At 41.0% G+C, this 11,462-nt stretch overlaps 2 protein-coding genes and 1 long non-coding RNA gene across 5 annotated transcripts in view; 2 read left to right on the top strand and 1 right to left on the bottom strand.

Annotated features, from left to right (window-relative positions):
• The window catches only part of ccdc88c (coiled-coil domain containing 88C), a 39,607-nt gene extending 34,177 nt beyond the window's left edge, over positions 1–5,430 (top strand). For all 3 annotated transcript variants that reach the window (XM_032500101.1, XM_032500102.1, XM_032500103.1), the window contains exon 31: positions 3,934–5,430. In XM_032500101.1, coding sequence (XP_032355992.1) covers positions 3,934–4,698 — 765 coding nt within the window. In that variant the 3' untranslated portion in view covers positions 4,699–5,430. The remainder of the gene's footprint in view (positions 1–3,933) is intronic.
• LOC116669971 (uncharacterized) overlaps positions 3,707–11,462 on the bottom strand; it is a 16,573-nt gene continuing 8,817 nt past the window's right edge. The window contains exons 2-3 of the long non-coding RNA XR_004326918.1: positions 9,330–9,332; positions 3,707–3,719 (exon numbers count right to left, since the gene is read on the bottom strand). This is a non-coding gene — a long non-coding RNA (uncharacterized LOC116669971). The remainder of the gene's footprint in view (positions 3,720–9,329; positions 9,333–11,462) is intronic.
• gpr68 (G protein-coupled receptor 68) overlaps positions 9,335–11,462 on the top strand; it is a 25,423-nt gene continuing 23,295 nt past the window's right edge. The window contains exon 1 of the mRNA XM_032500134.1: positions 9,335–9,470. The gene's annotated coding sequence lies outside the window, so the exon portion shown is untranslated. The remainder of the gene's footprint in view (positions 9,471–11,462) is intronic.

Raw genomic sequence — 11,462 nt, forward strand, 5'->3', positions numbered from 1 at the left:
CATCTCATTCCTTGAGACAGTGAGCTACCTACAAATAAAACCTAATTATGTTACTGACAGAGTAAAAAACCAATGAGGTCTTATTCACCTCTTCTGTTGTGGTTTCTGGAGAACTTATGGTGTTTTTTCCATAACATGGTTCCTGCTCGACTCTACTCGCACCTGGTACTTCAACAGGTCATTTTTTTTAGTATCTCCTCTGTCGAGGTTCCAAGCGAGCTGAGGAGATACCAAAAGGTGACGTGAAAACCTGCAGACTACTGATTGGTCGGAGAGAATTGTCACTACCCACTGCGTCGTCATCGCTAGCAACGGACTGGGGTGTCCTGAACAAACCCGTCATTTTTAAACAGTTTAGCCAGCGGTGTTTTTTTTTTTTTTTTGCTGCCTCTAGATTTTTTTTTTTAACTAAATTTGTCATCTGGCTGTGGCAAAGCCACTTGCTGAGAATCCAAAACAACACACCTTTGTTGTTCTGTGTGTGTGTGTGTGTGTGTGTGTGTGTGTCGTGTTAGGCCACGGCAGCTAACTGTGGCGTCGCTATAACAACCAGCTACGCTCGCCTCACGCAGTACTAAATCTGCAATGGAAAAAAGAGTACGGGGCACCGAGTCAAGCAGGTACTATGTAATGGAAAAACGCCATTAGTGTGGTGGCTTTAACTTGGCCAAAGGGGTAAAAGACAACCGCCTCACAGTTAGTAATAAACACTAACCAGTGAGACAAATCTTTTTATTGTGATCAAATGTGTATTAATTACATAAAATATGTATACAGACAGGAACAAACTTCACAGGACATATATGACAAACTTAATCAGTCCCCCATGATTTTATCTAAAAATTAGCTCATTGTCTCTTCTCCCCCTGTCTTCTAGGAGTTATGTCTCCAAGAGTTCAAGCTTCATGTTTAAATTGCTTGTTTCGTTGGCATTTAGCCGTTAAACATCCGTTTAACATCAGATTGTACCTGTTTGGTCATAGTTTGAAAATGTGCCTCTTAGCGGTCGGGCAGCTGTTGAACGTTTTTGTCGGTCTCTCCAAAAGGTTTGGCCAGAGCCTTTCCCATGGCTTGTTCCATGTAATTTGCCTACTCAGGTTTCTCAGTGTCTCCATGATTGCAGATTGGGTTTGAGTCGTCTGTAGATCTCCTTTCTTTGTTTTCTTTTCTTGTTCTCCTTTTGGCTTGTCAGGCATTTGCTGCTTTTTTTTACCACAGCTTCAGTTTTGATATTTAATAAGAAGCAAAATCACCAAACACTTACCAAACAGAGAAAAAATTAGCTGGAAATCGGCTAGTCCGCCGTCCCTTCAGCTAATGTGATTCACAATTGTCACAAAACAAATCATTGAGTTCCCATTGGTTGTTGATTTTCTACAGAGGGGCATCTGTACAGGTTTAGTCAGGAAATATTATAAATCATCTGTTAAATTACAAATGACTCACCTAAAAAGAAAATAGCAAAATGTCTTTTTTTGTTATATGAATCACAATTTCATTGCCTTTGATGTTTGTTTTTAGTCCAGCTGGAGTCAATTTTGGACTGGCCACCCACCAAGACAAAACCCCCATTATAAATCAGAAGGTCATGGAATCATTCTGAATCAGCCGTAAACAAATATACATTTTAGATCAGCTGGTGGAAACAATGATACATGATTAACAGTTTTTGAATAATGTAAAATATGTGTGAAAAACTGAAAAATGTAATTATATGTAGGGTGATATTGTATGTGGGTCGACTCACACATCACTACTGCATGTAGTCCCGCCATGCCGGCTCTCCTTTATGTGTACGTAGACGTTGATTCGGCTCTGTTAAGGCTTTGTGGCTACGCCCGCTGCCGGCTCGAAGGCAGAGCAACTCTATTCAATTCAATTCAATTTTATTTATAGTATCAATTCATAACAAGAGTTATCTCGAGACACTTTACAGATAGAGTAGGTCCCAACAGTTCTAGTAGTTTCCTCTAGAGCAAGCAACAGTGCAACAGTGGCGAGAAAAAACTTCCTTTTAGGCAGAAACCTCGGACAGACCCAGGCTCTTGGTAGGCGGTGTCTGACGGGCCGGTTGGGGTTAGAATAAGAGTGGAAATAACAAAAATAGAAAAAAATAGTAGTTTGTAGCAGTTCTTTGTAATAGTTCATGGCATAGCGGGTCACTGTGGGCACTACAAGGCACAGCAGGACGTAGCTGTGCACCGCAGAGTGTAGCAAGATGAACATGGCATCGCAGAACGTGGAGCGGGACCATGGCGACACCTGCCACCACGATCCTGGAGCCTCCGGGGAGTGACTCCCCGGAACTCTGTCTCTGTACGTTTTATACAGACAGCGAGGCAACATTTGCCGGCTGTGTGATAGGGGCTAAAGATGAACTGACATGAGAACAAACAGCCATGAGAACAAAACACTTCTGTACTGCATGTTCATGGTGTCAACAAAACCAACAGCAACAGCAAAGGGCCAGTGAAACAGTTTTCCGTGGATGTACAAATTCCATTAAATATCTGAAGGTTTGGCTTTGGAGCCTATGTGACTATTTTAAATATGAATAATAAAAGGCACATTACAGTTTTCATGTTTATTTACAACTTGAGACTGGGAAAAACTAAACAATCTGATGGAAAATCAGCAGCTATGTATTAACTCCACCAACAATCCTCGAATGCATTTATTTAAAAATGTTTAGATTTTTTACCCTTAAGTGTCTTTTTTTATTTCTGTTTTCAAATTTCAATTTAATAGACTGTGTATTCTGAGTTAGAATGATGTAGTTTGACTGAGTTTTAGTGTAAACTACAGTGACTGAGAGGGGATTCTCCTGTGTGGTTATTTTCATTTTGAAAAGCACACTTATTCTGGTATGATGCTGCCGTCCAAAAAAAAAAGGTACTGTATACTCTCTGAACCTGAATTATTTTGCAACCTACATCTAGCACCGCACACAAAGAAAGAAACTATGACACGTGTTCTGTTCAAGAGCATATCTTTTCTCATCATAGAGTTGCGCATTTGAGGTATTCGTCATTCCTAATAAATGCAAATAAATCTGCCAAGTAGCACTGCAGAGCAGATCAGACATCTGGCTCATGAAGGGATGTTTTCTCATGAAGGGATGCGTATTTATTAGTCATTGTCCTTTTTTTTTCTTCAAGTACTTCTTTTCACCTCTAATCTAACTGTGAGGCAGACTCCTGCCTACAAATCAGATGTTTCATTCCAACCCGTCATCTTCATATGACTGAGCCAGACACATGAAATCTGCGTGAGAATATTGCTTAAAGTCACTGAACATCTAACTTGTCATCTGTTAAGTCCAAACAGACATCCTGTTTTACAAAAAGTTCAGCAACACCCATAATAATTCTTATTATTGATCCCACAGAGAGGGTGTGGCCTTCATAGTTGCCTCTAAAAAGAACACAATCCTATGAAAATAATATTTGTAGTCCAAAAGATTTTCGGATAACGATACCAAGTTTAAATCAGTATAATAAATGGATCTGATAAACACTGATTCCCACCCTTACATCAAAGGTTTCACAATAATTTCACAACAGACTTTTCAATGTAGGCTAAACCCATGGGAGTTCATTCTTTCTGTTCTGTGTTGTTATAGCACTATAGCACAACAGGAATACAGAATCAATAATAGTAAATACGTTCATTTGGGGGCTGTCAATCAATTAAAAATGTAATCTAATTAATTACATACTCTTTGATTAATTAATCTAAATCAATCACATACATAATTTGTGCTGTGAAAGTGTTTTAAATATTTCAATTCAAATGAATCAATGAATAATCAGCATTTAGTGACATTAAAGTCCCAAACTCTTTTTATTTTTTTCACTGTTCAAATAATCACCATAACAACTCTACACAATGTCCCCTATTTATTCTTTCTAATTTTTGTTTTTGTACGTAAAGGTGTGTACAGGAAGCAGGGAGGACTTGATGACTGACTACTTCACCAGAAGTCCCGCCCCCCCGGTTCCAGCTGGCAGAGATCAGGTGACTCCCACCAGCTATGTCACGCCCACTGTGCAGTCATCTAACCAGAGGCCAGGCCAGAGCGTCAAGCCCTCGCCCCGCCAGCCCGTGGGCCAATCCCCGGCCTCAGCCGTGCCGGTCACCCAGAGAACCAGCCAGTCACTGAGCAGGACTTTCAGCCTGGCCTCGTCGGATTTGCTGCGCTCCAATGGACCAGACAGTTTCCGTGGAAATGAAGGCCAATCAGATGTGGTTGTTCCGAGACAAGGGGGAGGGGTTGGTGTGAGGGAACGGCCGCTCTCTGCCCGCCTGGCTGGTCCGACCAATCAGCATGGAGATGGCAGCTTCCTAAATCCACCGATTCATCATTCGTCCTCTATCAATCTGCAAACGGAGAGATACGCCAACGAGAGAGGGAGGACTCCCGTCTCTCGGAACGGCCCCACCTCATCCTCCTCCTACCACCATCGCGGAGAGGTCGCCATGGTAACTCCTGTCAGAGCTGTGCCAGCCACACGGCCTGATAAAGTCTCAGAGCATGAGGAGGTGTCAAGGGAGGAGCGACAAGGTGACACCTCCCACCTAGAGAAAGAAAGTGAAAGTGCAAGGTGTGGCTCTGTCGAACGCCCAAAAAGCACGCCTGCTTCCCCTGACCCCAACAACGACCCTCAGACTGTGTGGTATGAGTACGGCTGTGTCTAAACACTGACACTAATGGATGTTTGTGGGTGTGGCTGTGTCTAAAGACGGGGACCAAATACTCAAACTACAGTCTGCTGGGGCTGAATGAATACTGGAGGTCCAACCCCTCCGACAAGTAATCAGTCTCTGGACTGTGCTCTTTTGATTGTGGGTAAATGTTATAACTCTTGAAAATCTACGGTTATGCTTTGCTTAAATACAACATCAACTGGAAATGAGTCTAAACCCTGGAGAGCAAAGCCAAATTGAAACACTTACACATCTCTACATGAAGGAGTTGTGAGTCCTGATACCATACACCACCTGCCAATACAGCTGATTAAAACAGTCTACCAGGAAGCTTTCTAAAGCTGCCAGGGATGTAAGCTGCACCTAAACAATCACACCACACCTCAGGTTCTGAGTCAATTTCCTCTCACCATTTTTCATCTCAAGCTGACTCTCATCTGAGGGGGTGCAATGTAGATTTGATCTCAGCAATTTATGGTCTTTTTTAAAGGTTTAGACATGAACACCACAACACTGTAGATGGTCTCGGACAATGCTGGAATTCATTGGCCTCTGCTGTTCGATTATCACCATGTTTACTGTGATCCAGCGAGCAGCCGGAGCCCACAGGATGTGGTTTTTTTGTGGGGCAAAGGAGCCACCAAAAGGTTTTTTTTTGTTTGTAAACGGTGTTGCTATTACTTTGTGTTTTAAAAAATGAATTGTGGATGTTTTGGCCAGATAATGATCCTGATTTTTTTTAACGGGCTAATAATTTTAAAACAGAGAATTGGAGACACATAAAAAACTGTGGACCAAAGTACCAAGGATGGGCTCAGTCTATGAGCTGCAACTCTTGGACTGCTGACCAACACAGTCTGGCCCTGCTAGATGCCACCAATTCAGAAGAACTGTACGCCTGGAATTAGCCATCACAGAGAGGAGTGACTGAACTAAAGTGAAGGTGACCACAAGTCCCAGGGCGCCTGAATGTATCAGATTTATCCTCCTTTTTCTGTCCTCCTTCTCTCCTCTGTTATCTAGAACAAACACTGTACGCAGTGTAAACAGTGGGGAGAGAAGGGAAGGAAATGGAGGGATTTAAGCAAAGAGCAAGCAATAAACGGAGGGATGTTGAGATGGAGTTTTGTGGACAGAGGGAAAGACGGATATAGAGATAGATGGAGTGACGGGAGGACAGATAGATAAACAGGGCAGAGATGGAGGGGCTCCTCCCAGTTAAATTACAGTTTTCTCCCTCCATCTTTAGATTCTGTCCCAGCATGCAACACTCTGACACTTTACTGGAAATGTTGCTCGGCCCGAGCCAACACTAGTCTCTCACACACACACACACACACACACACACACACACACACACACACACACACACACACACATCTATATATAATGATATATACAGAGACAGAGGAATTGTCTTTGAGGGGCTTGGTTGTGGCTTCGCTAACCATTGAGCTGGACTTAATTCACACACACACCACTGGGTAAACCGCTGTGTTTTGGTAGGGTGTACTACTGCACGCTAAGTTAGCCAACACAACAGAGAGAGAGAGAGAGAGAGAGAGGGAGAGAGAGAGATTCAGACTGAATCCAGACCCGCTGTGATCTGGATAGTTTGCATGTAAAGAATAAGCATTGGCAATAGTTTTCAGTTTTACAATAACTGAATGCACCTAGTGTTTGGCAGATTACTCTGTTGGTGAACAGATGATTTTGTTCTAAATTTCTCTGACTTTGGTGCACCATGTTAACATTTTTCACTAGCATATGCTCTAATTATGTTGGATAACATAGCAGCTCTGTATGTTTATTCAGTCTAGTCACAACAGTGATCTCACTAGTTCTTATGTATTTTCATAATGCGGCTCACTGATTTAAATGCAATCACCATTAAGACTATCGCGACAGGAGGTTAAATACACACACAGAGACATTAAACACACTAAAATGTGTCTAAATTGCACGCACTCAACACACACACACACACACACAGTTAAGTCCCAGGATTCATGCAGCATCACACTTTAACCCTTTTGTTGTCCTTCTGGGTCAAAAACGGACAAGAATTTGACATTTTTGTCTTTTTTTCAGCTTTTTTTCACTAACACCACCTTACTACCACTAGTTTTACTCTATTTTTTTGAATTCATGGTCATTAACCCTCATTTATATAGAATTATACCTAATATTTGAGTTAAAAAGCAGAAATTATGAATTATTTTGACTAATAGTTAAGATAGGAGGAACGTACCGATGAGTTTAGTCAGGAATGAAAGTGATCAATTGTCTTTGCAAAGAGCGTTGAATGGAATCCAATCCATTTTTATGATAATTTGGTTAAAAAGAAACCCATATTTTAGATATAGACATTTTTAAAGGGGTCAAATTTGACCCGAGGACAACAGGAGGGTTAAGAGTGTAAATATTCACGAGTCAACAAGAAGATTCAACTGGAGACATGAATAATAATGTTTGTATGAGTGTTGGGGGAATTTACAAATACTTGGTGCATTCTTTCAAGCCCATTATTCAAAGAGAAGGGGAAGAGAAAGAGGGGGCGGTAACTAATGAAAGTATGTTGTGGAGACAGATGATGATAAAGAAAATAATAGATCTCATGCTAATTATGCTGATCAACAGACAGTTTGTCTGTACTGCTGTTTGTATATAGAAACCTGTCCCTCCTGCATTATTAATGACTGACAACAAAGACATTCCTAAAAGCACTAGAATGATGATGAGGAGGAAGAAGGTGTAACACTGGAGTTGTGAAAATGAAGATTTGACTGGAATTCATCACTAACCTTTCCGCTCGACTTTTGACACAAAAAGCACATGTCAATATGCAACAAGCTAAATTATTGTACCTGTAACATTTGTACATGCCTTTTAGATTTTATAAACTGGGCAAATATTAGAAGACTTGGGATACGTTTTGTAAAATCTTCTGGAACTTCACCTTCAAAATGTTTGTTGATACCAAAAAGCAAATCCAGATCAATTCCTGTAAACTGGTTAAAGTCATGTGGTTCCAAGAAATGTAGTTTTTGGTTTTTTTCCATAAATACTTCAAACATTCAACTAGTGAGGTCATAATAGATGAAGTGACATGATATGATATGTATGATACACTGTAGGTTGATGCTGTCAGTACTACAACCTGTCTTTTCACCTGTTTTCGACTTGGTGTGTGTTGGCTTTTTAACATCTGCACTTTAGGGTATACTGAGCAGCAGCAGTTGTTGGTTGGTGTTCGTAAACATGCAGTGTTTAAAGGAGAGGGAGAGAAAGCAGCGATGACCGAGAGAGCTAGAGAGTGAATGGAGAAAGGGAGCCATGCTGACACGAACAAAGCTGTAAATCAGAGGAATATGATGATTTTTTTCTGATTTGTTTTACAGCAGTTACGTTCTAAAGCACTAATAAACACCTACACCTTCATACAACCCCTGCGGGAAGGTGCCAGGTGTGTGTGTGTGTGTGTGTGTGTGTGTGTGTGTGTGTGTGTGTGTGTGTGTGTGTGGTGTGCGTGCGTGCCTACTTGTCGTTATTGCCTGGGGGTTTACATGCCCACGCAGGGCCCAAAGCCTTGTTGACGCTCAGAAATGTCCTGATCACACAGACAAAATGAGAAAGTACTGATCGAGAGCAGGGCGTCTGTAGATACAGACGCTGCCACACACTTCTAGTCATAAGTGATGATTGAGAGGGTTATTTGTATGTGTCTACACATTGTTTTTTCGAAAAATGCTGCTTAGTATACCTTTTAAAGCACTCTGCATTATTGGTTCCCTGTGTGTGTGTGTGTGTGTGTGTTTTTCAGTTGCTGACGTCAAGAAAAACATATTCCATTCCCAAAAACAATATTTTTTTATATGAAACGACACCATCACACACTTATGTGCATGGTGTGTTCACATTGTTACGTTCTTGGCTTTTTGAAAAGCGCGTGTGTGTGTGTGTGTGTGTGTGGTGTGTGTGTGTGTGTTTGTGTGTGTGTGTGTGTGTGTGTGTGTGTGTGTGTGTGTGTGTGTGTGTGTGTCTACTCGCCTGTCTGCCTGCTTTGCTGACTACCTGTGTCTGTCCAACTGTGTTAATGTCCCATTATTCCCCTTCACAACACACCTGTCAGGGTGTTGATTGATCCCATTAGTCAGCTTACCTGCTTAATGGTAAGAGCAACAACCTCAAAATCATCAGCTCGACTGTGAACCAACAGGCTGATTTCCTTAAAACTCGGTGCCCTCTGTCTGAGGGTCTCAGCCCCAGATGAATCCAAATAGATCAGCGAGAGAAGTGAAAGCGGAAGGTGAGGACAGCTGACGTCACTGACATTTCCTGCTGTTACTGGAATAATGGCTAATTTAATTCACTTTATGAGTATTCCTGACTGCTGTGATTTGACTTCTGTTAAAAAAAAGGCTACTAGTTTGATTCAGTAGAAACAGGTTGATATTACAACCAAAAGCTTTTTGGTAATAAAGATTTGTAAACTTGAACTTCATTTTGTCTTACTTACACAGTTCAGTGCCATCTGACAACTTCATAAACGGAGATAAATCTGCTGTAGCTGGCCGCCCTTTTCATAGTGAAAGTGCATGTGAAAGTGTGTGTGTGTTTACTCACTAGGTAGCCTAGAGAGTGCGTGCTTCATGAAGAGAGACCGCACGCGTGCGTGTGTGTGTGTGTGTGTGTGTGTGTGAACGAGAGAGAGATAGAATTGGCGGTCAGTTTGATGCAGACCTTCAGACCGGAGAGATTCGGTAAGAAATACGTCTTCATTTCATTTTTATGTAAAAGAAAATACTGTCTGAAGATGAGATAGCCACAGTAGATTTAAATGTGCTGGTCTGTGCGGATCCATTAAGGAGAGTTTCTTTGTATAGTTATATCAGTTATAAAGTACATCAGCGATAGTCTTTGATATTTTGGTATTTAGGCTGAAGTGACATAGCGGATTCCTGTTGAATATGGATTATTATGCAGCAATCATTTGTTTATTGTGAAAAGTAAAACTTGTTTTGGATGCCTGTAGCTACCGGCTCTTCAATCCACAGTTATGAATTATTTATCTCAACTATAAAGTCACTTAGTAATCCACCACTGACAGGACTTAATGAAACCGTAGGAGAAAAGCAACAGCTGCAGATTCTGTTCATTCAAATGCCGGTTCTTATTTTCGCTGGCTATGCTTTTATATAATATTTATTACCATGTCTGGAAAACGTAAGGAAGTGTGGGATACTATCCTACAGAATGGAGCTCATCTTTATCTGTTGTTGTGGTCCATCCATGCCCCTGTCATATTCTATATCGGAACTACACAGATACCGCCGAGGGCTAGAAGACCCCTCCGCTGCGGTGCTGCATCACTGTCGGGGTTCAGCTCAACATCGGCTCGCTTGCTGTTCATTATCCTTCTTATTACACGGCTACTTACTAAATACATCAATAATGTTACACAAAATATGGATTTTTGTATTGACTACAATTTTGTATTGACTTGAAAATGGTTTTATTGCTTCCGCTAAGAAAAGTAGTCCGGTACTGCGTTCATAGCATAGACTTACACTATGTTCTATATTAACCATGGATTAAAGCACTAGTGTTAGGTGAAAGGGCTGCAACTGCAACACCCCTCTAAAACTGAAATCTTAACACTAGTCAAGCCTATTGGTTTTCAAAATGGGGTCCTTAAGGGGGTTTCAAGGGTCCCTTCCCCCCAACAAAAAAGGCAAATAATTTATTTTCACTATAATTCCATCCAACTAATACACTGACAGAATGTATGACTATTTAGGTCGAGTTTCATACATTTCTGTAATAAAATAAAAATGTCCGATGGGGGTCCCTGGGGCAAAAGGAAATGGGTGTCTGCGGTCTGATTTGTGTCAGTATAGGGCCCTTGATGTGAAGTTTGGGAACCGCTGGCCTAGCCTATTCTTTTAATGAGTCTGTATATGATTGAACTTTTTCCCCAGAGATTTCAAAAATCATTCCATGATCTATGAGATGTGCTAAAAACCTGTAAGCGCACATATTCAAACTCAAAGGATGTTTTTATGGCTACATCATACAAGCAAATAGACATATTCTAATTGTCTAATGTGGCATCTTATACACATTCCCACCAGATGCAGCAGCCTGACATTTATTTATTTAACAGGGACAATGCGCTGTCAGATATAGACCTAGCAAGATTTAATCAGCAGTCCCTGGTCAGGCAAATCCATCAATGAGATACGGCATCAAATGTTTTGATTCAGACAGGTGTACAGAGAATAAACATTAGGCTACACCATACAAAAGAAAAAAACTGGTTCTGTCTAAAACTTTAGATCATACAAAAACATGATTTTCTAAATTGTCAAACTGTTGCTTTTGTTTGAGCCATTATTTCATGGCACATCATTTCAAGACATTTGATGTCATTGGAAAGGTCGACCTCTTAACTACAATTTGTGTTTGTAGTGGTCAAATGACGGATTAATCTGGTTTTAGTTTTTCCTGGAAGCTGTGTACTAGCTTTCATGTTACCCATACATCACAAGGACTTGAAAAGGTTGGCCTAAAGTCAAAACAGACTCTCTACTTCCTGAATAATATGGGATACACTTTAATTTTCCCACAACTAAACCTTGACTCTCTGCCCACAAAAACAGGCTCAGCCCAGCAGCCCTGCTAACTTAGCCTGCATTTAGACTCCTCATCCATAATGTGGAGACAATTCTTATCAGGCTTCTTTTTTTTTTTTT

Source organism: Etheostoma spectabile, chromosome 20 (assembly GCF_008692095.1).
Source record: "Etheostoma spectabile isolate EspeVRDwgs_2016 chromosome 20, UIUC_Espe_1.0, whole genome shotgun sequence".
In the NCBI taxonomy this organism is placed as follows: domain Eukaryota; kingdom Metazoa; phylum Chordata; class Actinopteri; order Perciformes; family Percidae; genus Etheostoma; species Etheostoma spectabile.